This window comes from Callithrix jacchus, chromosome 1, assembly GCF_049354715.1.
Source record: "Callithrix jacchus isolate 240 chromosome 1, calJac240_pri, whole genome shotgun sequence".
NCBI lineage: Eukaryota > Metazoa > Chordata > Mammalia > Primates > Cebidae > Callithrix > Callithrix jacchus.
The window spans coordinates 178,407,258-178,421,513 of NC_133502.1; the positions used below are offsets into that span (position 1 = coordinate 178,407,258).

Here is a 14,256-nt window from a genome sequence, read left to right on the forward strand (position 1 = left end):
AGGGACACAGGCGTGTTGCCTAACAAGGTGTGCTTAGCTTAGTCTACGCCACCGTTCTTGCTGGCATCTCAGCTGTACTTGAACTCTGTGGCTGGACATCAGGAGCTCCAAGAACCCCCGATGGAGGGCAACTTCCCAGATCACTGGGTGAGGGGACAGAGGTGTCCTAGGATCCTTAGAGCTCTGTGTGAGACTTTGTTTCATTCCAACCTGGATTGACCTGCTAGGTCTTCACTGGTAGCCTCACCTCATAAGGCCTACACCCTCTTCAAAAATGTACTCAACCAATGACACACGCAACATTTTATTGTAAAATGGTAGCCATTTGCATTTATAAATAAAGACACAGTTCTCAGCATCCTCAGAAGGGGCAGCTAAGCTTTTTAGGTTTTGGGAATTCTGATTGAACATAACAGAAAATATGATAAATTAAGATTTAATATGGCAAAATTCACATAATTTAGATTCCAGCAGAGAGCACATGTGGCTCATTCAGGAATGGACAGTGAAGGGCCGCCTTCTGCAACACCAGTGACTGGGAAGTGACAAGCTGCAGATGCTTTTCTAACAATTGCTGACAATGTTGCCAAGATCATTCCCACAGCTCCCACTGTTGTGAAGGTTAAAACCCTTGGTGAGGCCATTTCAGGCTTATCTGCAGTGCCTAAAGGTCTCCTCTTACCTACTTGTCCTTCATCTAAACACTTCATTGCCCTGGCAGCGCCTGCTGGGACCCTCCTGGGACAGAGCTGGCTCGTGCTCCAGCCACATCCCCAGCGATGCCCTCCTGTGGAACCGATGCCATGCACGTGCGCTTGGGCTCATTTGCAGTAAAGATACATCACAGTCTATGTTATGATGATGGGAACTTAAAAAACACACACACAAGGCCAACAACCCAGAATCTGAGCAGTCTCTCACAATGTTAAAAACCATTTTAGATAAAGTTACCACATTTTCAGTAAAACTTACTCATCCTTCCTTGAAACAGAAACACTTGGAATTAAAACATAATTTTTAAAAAATCATGAGCCCTGCGATGAGTGTGCTGGGAGCTGGCTCCTTCCTTCTCTGAGGGCTCGGGAGGCCTCCTGTCCTCGCCCATGGTCCCAAGGTGGCCTGCAGGCACCAGGGATGGAAACCATGCCCGGAGAATTCCTGTCACATCAAACAGGAAACATTCACTTGAGTCCTCCTCAGGGAAAGGAGCAGGGGGCAGAGGCATGGGAAGGACTGAGTGTGGAGTTTCCTCTCCAACTCCAGGCAGTGACTCTCGCTGTCAATCATGGCTGTCAATCATCGTAGTAATAATCTAACTTGGTAAACACGGTTTTGCAGCCTTTATCTGAGAAAACTCTCTCCTCTTTGGGGAAAAATGTCATCTCCTCAGCCACTCTGCTTACAATGTCTTCATCAATGTCATAGCCTCGGGACTGCATTTCGACTCTGATACACATTTTTAGGTGTTTGTATTCCAGGGGGAGGAAGGGAACAAAATAATCAATGAGGTTCCGGTCAATTAAGCTGCTGTGCCAGAAGCCACCTGGAAGAAAAAACAAGTGCTGTTCATCCACATCCACCCGCCCGCCCTATACATTTCTCCTGGGCTCACTCACCACCCCACCCACACACGTCTACTGGGGGTCACCCACCTACACACCCAGAATCTGAGCAGTCTCTCACAATGCTAAAAACCATTTTAAATAAAGTTATCACATGTTCAGTAAAACTTATTCACCCTTCATTGAAACAGAAACACTTGGAATTAAAACATAATTAAAAAAAAATTTTTTTTAATGTTTTAAAATTTTAAACATGTGGGACTCCCATCCGTCCCACACATGTCTCCTGGGGGTCACCCTCCCATCCATTCCACACACATCTACTGGCTGTGCCCTCTCCCTTATGAAGCTCCGGACCAATGAGGAGCAGATGTTAACAGGCACCTGCACACTGAGATGCTTCTGTGACAGAGTAGAAAGGGACACCCTCTTTTACACTGCAGCTGGGGGAGGCCTCCCAAGGTGTGACTTAGAGATCGCAGGTGGGAAAGAAGGTCATGAGCCCAGGGTCCTGGGGCCCAGGAATAAGCAGAGGTGCGGAGTGGGGAAGGCCGAGTTCCACAGAAAGCAGAAGCAGGAAGAGTTCCGGGAACGACTCTACCAGCCACACCCCCTTATTTGGGAAAATTTTGACTCTCCTGAAGTTTCAGCAGCTGGACCAGCCACAGGGTAGAAGCCTGCTGCCACTGCCACAGTGCCCAACCCCTATAGAGCATGTGGGCACCAAAACTAGCCTCGGGAGTGCTGAGCCCACACTGAGCTCCCCATGAAGGCCTGGCCTCGGCCCTGTTTTCTCCCCTGAGTGAGGACAGGCTTTGCACCTGCCCCGTCTACTACTCCTGGAGCTCCTGACCCAGGACATCCGCTCCCAGCCCCAGATGACACACACACTGCATCGTCCACCAGCCCAAGGGTGTCTTCCCGTGAGCTGTTTCCCTTCTGCTCTGCCAGGTAATTCCGGGACCCAGTCCCCAACCCAAGCTCCTCCTCAATCACCGGGTTAATGCTTTTCATGCCCAACAGTGCTTTGCACACAACCAGTGCTCAGTAAATGTGTGGCCGACTGGATAGAGTGGAGCTCGTGGCCAGGGAAAGAACAGGACCAACCACTGAACAGGAACAAGGGGCAGTCTTGCTATCGAAAGCTCACGTGCGAGGCTCGTTCTTGGAGGCCTGCTCTGTGCCAGCCATGCCCTGGGCCTGGGGACACAGCTGAGGGCAGCCAGCCCTCACGGCTTTACCACGCTAGGGCAGGAGACACCCGACAATTGTGCTAGGAAACAATCTCAGATGGTGCTGGGAGCGGCAAATGCTACACAGAACAGACATGATGGCGGGAGGCAAGGGCCAGGTGCTCCCATGAAGCCAGGCTGGGCAGGACCTCAGGGCAGTGCCTGAACGACTAGGACCCAGCTACACGGACCAGGGAGTGTCAGCAGAACAGGTGACCTCAGGCAGCCCTGAGACTTTACAAGCATCTCCTGAGGACTCCCAGGTTTGCCCTCCTAGCCTGAAGGCCTCTCTGGAGCTCCACCGCTCTGCTCTGATGTCCCAGATGCCATTGCTCACTGAGCTCATCCATCCTTCCTGCTGTCACTTCCCTTCAATAGCAGGGCCATCCTTCCCATCACTCAAGCCAGGTCCTTGGTTCTTCTCTCATTCCCATGTACAATTCTGCAGGAAGTCTTACAGGTTCTACCTTCAAAACACACCCAGAACCCGACCGTGTCTCTCCACCACCACTGCTTTCGTGCTGAGCTCCCTGCCCCTGTGACTGTGGGTCTGTCCTCCACCCAGTGGCCAGCAAGCTCCTGTGAAGACCCCGTCAGATCAGAGCACCACCTGCCTTGGACCCTGCAGCCTCTCTCTTCCACTTGGAATAAAAACCAAGGCTCACATGGCCCACAAGGCTTTCCATGGTCTATATCTCCACCCCAAATCTCAGCTCTTCTATCACCTCCTGTTCCCCTCCTGTTTATCCTGGACCACTCACAGTGACCCAAGCACAGGCCCCCTCAGACCCCTGGAAGTGCTGCTGGCTCTGGGGCATGCTTTCCCTCAGACATCCACATGGCTCATGCCCTTGGGTCAGCCCAAATGCCACCCTCAAAGGGAGCTTTTCCTGACCACTCTATTAACGTAGAGCCCATCCTTACCCTGTACCCCAATGTCTTTCTTGATTTTTTCCCCTCCTAGCCCTGAGGGGAAAGATATATATGTTTATGTGTGTCCATGTGTGATGTGTGCGTATGTATTGCACGTATATACACACATGAACACATTAAACACATAAACATATGTATCCCCCACCATCTGATACTCTCTTTTCCCTTTCTTCTCATTTCTTTCTTTCTTTTTTTTTTTCTGTCAGAGTCTTGCTGTGTAGGCAAGCTGGAGTGCAATGGCACGGTCTTGCCTCACTGCAACCTCCACCTCCCAGGTTCAAGTGATTCTCCTACCTTGGCCTCCCGAGTAGCTGTGATTACAGGCACTCGCCACCACACCCTGCTAATTTTTGTATTTTTACTAGAGACGTGGTTACACCATGTTGGCCCAGGCTGGTCTTGAACTCCTGACCTCATGATCCGCCTGCCTTGACCTCCCAAAGTGCTGGAATTACAGGCAAGAGCCACTGCACCCGGTCCATTTTCTTTCTTTCTTATCACTAGGATGTAAGATCTATAAGGGCAAGAATTTCTTTTATTTTCTTTGAGATGGAGTCTCACTCTTGTTGCCCAGGCTGCAGTGCAATGGCACAGTCTCAGGTCACTGCATCCTCTGCCTTCCAGGTTCAAGCAATTCTCCAGCCTTAGCCTCCCAAGTAGCTGGGATTACAGGCATGTGCCACCATGCCCGACTAATTTTTGTATTTTTAGTAGAGACGGGGTTTCTCCATGTTGGTCAGGCTGGTCTTGAACTCCCAACCTCCAGTGATCCACACACTTTGGCCTCCCAAAGTGCTGTGATTACAGGTGTGAGCCACTGCGCCTGGCCTAAGGGCAAGAATTTCTGTGTTTGTTCACGGCTATCCCCAGTCCTAGGTAGGATTCCTGGAACCTACCAGATGCTCCACATACGTCTGCTGAATGAGTTCAGCCATCTACCCAGGGTCACAGTCAGTCTGTGGGCCAGGGCTACGCGACTCCCAAGTCTGCACTCCGGAATGCCGTGTAACCTCCACTGCGTGGGTTCTGGGCCACTAGCCTCATCCACCTCAGCATTTCTACAGTTTCTGCGGCATGTGTGCATGCTTTTTGGCAAGCCAAGAAACTGTCCAGCATGTTACAAAATACTTGTCTTGCCTCAGTAGTATTCCACTTGCACAAATTGACATACAGTGCCCCACGCTGTTCACTAACTGTAGCATGAACTTCCTGGCAAGTCTGTTTCAAATGTGCCCTTCTGTTCTGTCATCTCCAGAACTTGAGGAGCAAAGGTGTGAACAGCCCTGTACAACCCACAAGTGTCAGCTGGTGAGTCGGCCTCCATCAAGCTGGCTTTCTACCTCCCTGGGTTCAAGGTCAAAGGTCTCATAAGATTCCCAGGCTGCCTGGCCCTGGGCAAGCTGCCATATATCTTTGAGTCTCAGTCTCTACCCTACAAGGTATGGGGAAGACTGAGTGAAATCCGCAGGCAGTGTTTCACACGGCACCCAGTACAGAGTAAGGGTCCGGCCACGATTTGGCTGTTGCTCTTGGGCAATGCAGAGAAAGGGAGTAACTAATGGGTCATCCCTCCCCTTGAGCTGCCCACGGCAGCCTTCCTTGCTCAACCACTGGCTCTTTCTTCTACGAAGAAAATCACGTAGCTGAAGAAAATGGGGGAACTGACTGGGCGTGGTGGCTCACACCTATAATCCCAGCACTTTGAGAGGCCGAGATGGGCGGATTGGGCAGATAACCTGAGGTCCGGAATTCAAGACCAGCCTGGCTAACACGGTAAAACCACGTTTCTACTAAAAATACAAAAATTAGCCAGGTCTGGTGGCAGGCGCCTGTAATACCAGCTACTTAGGAGTCTGAGGTGGAAGAATCACTTGAACCTGGGAGGTGGAAGTTGCAGTGAGCTGAGACAGCACCACTGCACTCCAGCCTGGGCAACAAGAGCTAAACTCCATCTCAAAAAGAAAAAAAGGGAGGGGGGAACTAATCTTCAAGATCTCAACGACCAACAATTTTCCTCATTACTTAAAATAGCAGGCCAGGTGTGGTAGCCCATGCCTGTAATTCCAGCACTTTGGGAGGCTGAGGCAGGAGGATCACTTGAGTCCAGGAAGTCAAGACCAGCCTGGGCAACATAGGAAGACCCCATCTCTACAAAAAGAGACGGCGGCACAAGTCTGTGGTTCCACTTACGTGGGTGGCTGAGCCTAGGATGTCAAGACTCCAGTGAGCTGAGATCACACCATTGCACTCCAGCCTGAGTGACAGAACAAGATCCTGTCTCAAAAAATAAACTGGGCGCAGTGGCTCAAGCCTGTAATCCCAGCACTTTGGGAGGCCCAGGCAGGCAGATCACCTGAGGTCAAGAGTTCAAGACCAGCATGGCCAACATGACAAAATCCATTTCTACTAAAAATATAAATATTAGCCGGGCATGGTGGTGTGCACCTGCAATCCCAGCTAAAAGGGAGACTGAGGCACAAGAATTGCTCGAACACGGAAGCTGGAGGTTTCAGTGAGCCGAGATCTTGCCACTGCACTCCAGTCTGGGCAATAGTGAAACTGTCTCCAAAAAAATAAAAATAAAATAGCACTTTTCAAACATCAGTGTTCATTAAAGTTACCTGGAGTTTGTCAACAAAGATTCCCCTCGTGAGTTCTGACTCGGAAGGGGACTGAGAATCTACATTTCTACCCAGCTCCCAGGTGATGGTGATGGTGACCCTAACGCTTTCACAATTAGGGTGCAGGATTAGGAACCAGATGGGACTGGTGGTGGACAGCCCTACTCACTGTTTTTGTTATTGAAAACCGACACAGATAAGGCGTGTTCAATGTCTTTGAGCTTGATGTCTTCCCTCTGCTTTCCACTCCTCCAGAAATCTAAAGCCACATCTGTGATCCTTTCTGCTCCAGCATTGCTGCAAAACAGTTCCAGTGGGTAAGGACGGGGTTTTCTCCCAGAGCTCAGAGGCTCAGGCTCGAGGCCCGTCCCTCATGTCCTAGCCCGGACCTTACCTGAGAAATATAAAGATGGCTTTCTGGTAGGAGACCCCATCCACCAGGTCGTAGTAGTCAAGGAAAGGCTTGATGGCATCTATGAGACCTGCATGCATCTTATCCATTTCATCGAATATGAAGATGGACCTCGCACAGGCGCTCACGTTGCCTCGAATCCACAACTGTAACTGGTCCTGAAGTAGAAGGGGAAAAGCCAACACAAAGTTCTCAGCCAGGGCCATCGGGCACCTCCTTCTGCCACTGAGAGCCACAGCTTCACTTACAGACCACTGTGCCCTCAGCACCAAGAACTTCACACGTGCAAAATCTTCTCTGTTCCTAACATCCCCGTGGAGTGGGCACTCTCATACACATTTCACAGATGAGGGAACTGAGGCACAGAGAGAGCTTACTCCACTTGCCCGACTATAAAATGAGTATATGGCAGAGCTGGGACCTGAACCCAGTCCTGCCTGACGCCAAAGCCCAACACTTTGATTCCTGCACTGCAAGACACCACATGGATGCTGAGAGCTGCTGCTCTTTTGTCACCAAAGAGGTCATGTGGGATGTCAGGAGGATACTGATCTTTATTTTAAAAGGGGGCGGGGCTGGGCGTGGTGGCTCACACCTGTAATCCCAGCACTTTGGAAGGCTGAGGCAGGCAGATCAGTTGAGGTCAGGGGTTCGAGACCAGCCTGGCCAACATGGTAAAACCCCGTCTATTAAAAATACAAAAATTAGCTGGGCATGGTGGCAGACACCTGTAATCCCGGGTACTCCGGAGACTGTGGCTTGAGAATCGCTTGAACTCAGGAGGCAGAGGTTGTAGTGAGCTGAGATCGCCGCACTGCCACTCTAGTCTGGGTGACAGAGCAAGACTCCATCTCAAAAAATAAAAATAAAAAATAAATAAAATAAATAAGGATTCACCCAGACCTGTTAAGCTCCAGCAGCCAAGGTTTTCCTACTCTGGTGACCCAATTTATACGTGGTAATAGGAAACGTACTGAGCACTCACTATGGGCATGACAATATTCTAAGGACTGTTCATATATATATATATATATATATATTTTTTTTTTTTAAAGACAGGGTTTCACCATGTTGGTCAGGCTGGTCTTGAACTCTCGACCTCAGGTGATTTGCCCGCCTTGGCCTCCAAAGTGCTTGGATTACAGGTGTGAGCCACCACGCCTGGCCCATATATATATTTTTTGAGACAGAGTCTCACTCTGTTGCCCAGGCTGGAGTGCAGTGGTGTGGTCCTGGCTCACTGCAACCTCTGCCTCCCAGGTTCAAGTGATTCTCTTCCCTCAGCCTTCTGAGTAGCTGCGATTACAGGTAGCTGCCACCACACCCAAATAATTTTTATATTTTTGTAGAGACCGGGGGGGTGGCGGGTGGGTGTTCGCCATGTTGGCCAGGCTGGTCTTGAAATCTCGACCTCAAATGATCCCCCAGCCTTGGCCTCCCAAATTGCTGGAATTACATGCGTGAGCCACCATACCTGGCCTGTTCACAAAACATATTACTGTGACCTCCTAAAACCCATCATAGTAGTTATTGTTGTGTTCCTTTTACAAATCAGGAAACTGAGGCACAAACGAGTGAAGTAACTTGCCCAAAGACACAGTTATTCTTAGTGAAACCTCAGTTCTACCATGACCAACTCATCCTGATTTATCTAGAATGGTTCCTGTTTGTTTGGGACAGGGTCTCCCTCTGTCGCCCAGACCAGAGTGCAGTGGCTCTGTGCTCACTGCAGCCTCAACCTGCCAGTTTCAAGCCATCTTCCTGCCTCAGCTCCCCAAGTAAGTGGGACTACAGGTGCGTGCCACCAAGCCTGAATAGATTTTTTGTATTTTTTTAGTAGAGATGGGGTTTTACCATGTTGCCCAAGCTGGTCTAGAACTCCTGAGCTCAAGTTTCAGCTTCCCATAGTGCTAGAATTATAGGGGTGAGCCACCACATCCATAGAACGTTCCTGTTTTAGTACAGAACCACTAGACAGTGGGTGACCCACCTGCTTACCCAGACAGAGCCACTAGATAGTGGGTGACCCACCTGCTTACCCAGACAGAAGGGAAAAATGTATCTGGGCAGTGGCTCATGCCTGTAATCCCAGCACTTTCAGAGGCTGAGACAGGCGGATCACCTGAGGTTAGGAATGTGAGACCAGCCTGACCAATATGGAGAAACCTCATCTCTACTAAAAATACAAAATTAGCCGGGTGTGGTGGTGCATCCCAGCTACTCAGGAGGCTGAAGCAGGAGAATCACTAGAACCCAGGAGGCGGAGGTTGTAGTGAGCCAAGATCGTGCCACTGCACTCCAGCCTGAGTGGTAACAAGAGAGAGGCTCTATCAAAAAAAAAAAGAGAGAGAAAAAGAAAAACGTGTCCACACTTTTCCTATGAAGAGTCCGGGATAAATAACGGATTGCGGCTGGGTGCAGTGGCTCATGCCTGTAATCCCAGCACTGTGGGAGGCCGAGGCAGGTGGATCACCTGAGGTCAGATCAGGACCAGCCTGGCCAACATGGTGAAACCCCATCTCTACTAAAAATACAAAAATTATCTGGGTGTGGTGGCAGGCGCGAGTAGTCCCAGCTACTTGGGAGGCTGAGGCAGAATAGCTTGAACCCAGGAGGCAGAGCTTTCCGTGAGCCAAGATCACGCCACTGCACTCCAACCTGAGCCACACAAGATCTCAGTCTCAAATAAAATAAAATAAAAAACTGATTGTTTTGCCCATCTTGCAGGGTCTGTTACAAGGATCTACAAGGCAACAGTTAACAACTGTTTGTAATATGCACCAGGCACATTACACACTTGACAGAGCTCCCTGGATTGTTACAAGCAACACTTTGTAAGTCAGAACCTATGTCTCAGATCAGGCAACTTTCCCAAGACTCTGGAGCTAGGAAAGTTAGGACTCAAATCCAGGTGTGTCTGCTGCCAAAGCCCAAGCTGCTAATCAGTGAGTTCAACCATAAAAGCAGTTTGTGGCTGGATGAGGTGGCTCACACCTATAATCCTGCATTCTGGGAGGCTGTGGTGAGTGGATCACTTGAGGTCAGGAGTCCAAGACCAGCCTGACCAACATGGGGAAACTCTGTCTCTACTAAAAATACAAACATTAGCTGGGTGTGGTGGTACACATCTGTAGTCACAGCTACTTGGGAGGATGAGGTAGGAGAACCACTTGAACCCAGAAGGCAGAGAATGCAGTGAGTCAAGATGGCATCACCGCACTCCAGCCTGGACAACAGAGTGAGACTCTGTCACAAAGAAAAAAAAAAGCAGTTTGGAGGCAGTAGGTTCAGCCAATTTAGGACTTGCTACATATGATTCCTCTTTGACAAAATAAATGAGATGTACCCAGGCGTGGTGGCTCACGCCTGTAATCCCAGCACTTTGGGAGGCCGAGGCGGGCAGATCACCTGAGGTCAGGAGTTTGAGGCCAGCCTAGTCAACTTGGCAAAACCCCATGTCTACTAAAAATACAAAAATTAGCTGGGTGTCGTACCACATGCCTGTAATCCCAGCTACTCAGGAGGCTGAGGTAAGAGAGTTGCTTGAACCAGGAGGTGGAGGGTGCAATGAGCTGAGATCATGCCACCGCACTCCAGCCTGGGCGACAAGAATGAAACTCCGTCTCACGCACACAAAAAGAAAACAAAAAGAAAGACAAGGAGTGAGATGTGATGATCTCTAAGATGGATCTGATCACATCCACCCCTAAAATTCCATGACCGTAGGTACTCACTGGACCTGTTTCCAGAACCCACCACAATGCAGCTTTGATGGTGTTAACTGCTCCATGCAGCCCAAACTCTCTGTAATTTCTACACCTTTCAAAGGGGAACTGAGACGTGAACCATTTCAGGACTTGTTCATTTCAACACAGAATTCCCAAATCTCATCCCACAACAAAGAGATCCCAAACCCCACGACATCCAGGAAAGGGTCCCAAACTTCCATCCTCGCCTTGTACAAGGTGATGTTTGAGGCATGTGGAAAGTGCAGTGTGGCCACAAACAGGTGGACATAGTCACTGTTGAGACCACCCTCGTAAATATTCTCCGCGATGATCTTGCTGACGAAATTTTTGCCGGTGCCCGTCCACCCATGCAGGGAGAGGGTGAGAGGTTTCTTGGGCTTTGGGTTGTTTATGAAACCAAACACAGCATTTAAGATGATTTTCTTTGCAAGATGCTGTCCAAAGAGCTTGTTGTCCAGATCCTTCTGCAGCGCTGGAAAGACAAAGGCAATCGGGAGTGGGGAAGAAAGAGTGGCAAAAGGTAGCCACATCTACAGCCCATGAGAAAGCCGGCAAAGCCGCCTAGGCGCTCTTCAAGCACCTTGCGAAACCTTAAGTACTACGGGCTGTAAGCTCCTGGCCCAGTGCGGACGGCGGTCCAGGGCCTCCCTTTGCTGGTCCTGCCTATTCTAAAGCCCTGGCCCGGCTCCTTCCCGAAAAGGGCCTCGGTGCCCATGCCACAGCCACCAGTTTGCACCCCTAACTTCTGTGCTGCTCCTCCCACCCCAAGGCAGAGCGAGGAAGGGAGGCAGTTTGGCCGCTCCTGTCGGCTCCGGAAGAGTCCTCACCATCCTTCCTGTCTCCCGTTCTGCTAGGAGGCAGAACCCCCTTCGGAGGGAGGTTACCACCGGTTCCCCCTCCTGCCCAGCGTGGCGCGAAGCAGCCCAACCTGCAGACCGGCTCCTCTGGTCACCGACTGAAGTCTGGCCCGTCTGTGGTCGTGGCCAAGGAGCCAGGCCTCATCCTGAAGGCGGGCCGCTCGGCTTCCGGGGTTCAGCCCCCGTGGACTCAGCTCTGCCCAGGCCCGGCCGTCCTGGGATTTGACCCCTATCCGGGCCGGGCCCTAGTGCCATCCCCCATCCCCCAGCCTCCATCCCCAGGTCCTGGCCTGGCCCCAGTGCCATCGCCCAGCCCCAGCCCCAGCCTCCAGCCCCCTCCCCATCCTACCCTCCCGGCTGAGGCTCCGCTTCTGGCCGCAGCACTCGGCGAAGAGGCAGTAGAGACGCGGGTAGATGTAGCCGGTGAGGACGCCGGCCAGGGCCAGTCCCAGGCTGATGGGCTCTACCGCCTGCACCACGGACGGCGCCAGCAGCAGCAGGCCCAGCGCAGCCCGGCTCAGCTTCATGCCCGGACCCGCGCCGCCCTGCGCGTTCTGGCGCCGACCGCGCACTAGTACCGCCGCCAGACTCGCGCTTCCGGTTCCTCCTGCCGCGAAGGCCATCTTTCTTCAGGGCAGCCCTCCTACCGACGCCGGCGGCCGCCATCTTTCTTCGGGACAAAGCCTTGTTTTGCTTCCGGAAGGTCTGTTCTGCACTGCCCTTGTCGGCCACGTGTTTTTGTTTGTTTGTTTAAAGTAATCGAGGTTGGCCAGGCGCGGTGGCTCAAGCCTGTAATCCCAGCACTTTGGGAGGCCGAGGCGGGTGGATCACGAGGTCAAGAGATCAAGACCATCCTGGTCAACATGGTGAAACCCCGTCTCTACTAAAAATACAAAAAATTAGCTGGGCATGCTGGCGCGTGCCTGTAATCCCAGCTACTCGGGAGGCTGAGGCAGGAGAATTGCCTGAACCCAGGAGGCGGAGGTTGCGGTGAGCCGAAATCGCGCCATTGCACTCCACCCTGGGTAACAAGAGCGAAACTCCGTCTCAAAAAAAAAAAAAAAATTAAAGTAATCGAGGTTATTTTTGCGGGCGTGGTGGCTCACGCCTGTAATCCCAGCCCTTTGGGAAGCTGAGGCGGGTGGATCCCCTGAGGTCAGGAATTCCAGACCAGCCTGACCAACATGGTGAAACCACGTCTCTACTAAAAATATAAAATTAGCCAGTGTGGTGGTGTGTACCTGTAGTTCCAGCTACTGGGGAGGCTGACACATGAGAATCGCTTGAACCTGGGAGGCGGAGGTTGCAGTAAGCTGAGATCGCACCACTGCATTCCAGCCTGGGCGACAGAGTGAGTCTCTTTCCTCCCCCCGCCAAAAAAAAGGTAATGGACTTTTTTTTTTAGAACAGATTTACAGAAAAATTGAGAAGATAGTACAGAGAGTTCCCATGTGCCACTCCTCCCTGCAATTTCTCGTTACTAAAATCTTTTTTTTTTTGAGACGGAGTTTCGCTCTTGTTTACCCAGGCTGGAGTGCAGTGGCGCGATCTTGGCTCACCGCAACCTCCGCTTCCTGGGTTCAAGCAATTCTCCTGCCTCAGCCTCCCGAGTAGCTGGGACTACAGGCTCGTGCCACCATGCCCAGCTAATTTTTGTATTTTTAGTAGAGAGAGGGTTTCACCATGTTGACCAGGATGGTCTCGATCTGTTGACCTCGTGATCCACCCGCCTCGGCCTCCCACAGTGCTGGGATTATAGGCGTGAGCCACCGCGCCCGCATACTAACATCAAATTGTTAGTGTGCAACATTTGTTACAATTAATGAAGCACTGTTATATTATTATTAACTAAAGTGTACAGTTTATTCGGATTTCCTTACTTTGACTTAATGCCTTTTTCTGCTCCAGGTTTCTGTTGAAAAGCGCGTGCTTTGAATGAAAAGACCTTCCAAACAGGCTTTGTGTGAGCAACATGGCTGTTTATTTACCTGGGTGCCGGTGGGCTAAGGCCGAAAAGGGCATTAGCAAAGAGCAGTGGGATAGGAGTTGGTTTTATAGGTTTGGGTAGTTTTTCAGGGGGGCGGCGATGTAAGTTCAGTTACAGTGGTGGGGGGTAGGGGCAAGGGAGTATACATGACCACAAGTTCAGTTACAATGGCAGGATTGGGTGAGAGGTATTTACATTATCATAAGAACAGTTAAGATGGCAGGGTTGGGTGAGGGGATCAGGGACAATGGCGAATGCAGGCTGTGGATGGGAGACTTCAGCCTATGCAAGCAGGACCCAGAGTTTCAGACTCCAGGATTGCATATGGAGACCTAGCAGTTTCCATTCAGGATACCACATTACATTTAGCTATCATGTCTTAGACTCCTGTTAGTGGCAGTGTCTCAGCCTTTTATTTTTATTTTTTATTCTGTATTGTAGTGATGTGGTCTCAGCTCACTGTAACCTCTGGCTCCCTGGTTCAAGTGATTCTCCTGCCTCAGCCTCTGAGTAGCTGGAATTATAGGCACACACCACCATGCTCGACTAATTTTTGTATTTTTAGTAGATGTGGGGTTTCACCATGTTCACCAGGCTGGTCTTGATCTCCTGACCTCATGATCCACCCACCTTGGTCTCCCAAAGGTTTGGGACTACAGGCGTGAGCCACCGTGCCCGGCCTCTGCCTTTTATTTTTGATGACCTTGATAGTTTGAGGAGTACTGGCCAAATCTTTGGTAGGCTGGCCCTCTATTGGAATCTGATGTTTTTCTCAGGATTTGACTAGCGTTATGGGGTTTTGGAAGGACAATCACAACGGTAAAATGCTATGCTCAACTTATCCTACCAAGGGAGGGTTCTTACCGTCAACATTACCTATCACTGTTGGCACTAACTTGATCA

The 14,256-nt window shown here is 50.7% G+C and overlaps 1 protein-coding gene across 1 annotated transcript; it reads right to left on the minus strand.

The window, feature by feature from the left end:
- Nucleotides 1-288: 288 nt before the first annotated feature.
- Nucleotides 289-11,957, minus strand: TOR1A (torsin family 1 member A). The gene is made up of 5 exons (XM_002743376.4): nt 11,716-11,957; nt 10,716-10,981; nt 6,743-6,918; nt 6,518-6,645; nt 289-1,543 (listed from the first exon to the last, which is right to left on the minus strand). Exons 1-5 carry the CDS (start codon nt 11,891-11,893, stop codon nt 1,293-1,295), a joined length of 999 nt encoding a protein of 332 aa, XP_002743422.2. The 5' UTR covers nt 11,894-11,957; the 3' UTR covers nt 289-1,292.
- Between the last annotated feature and the right edge of the window lie 2,299 nt (nt 11,958-14,256).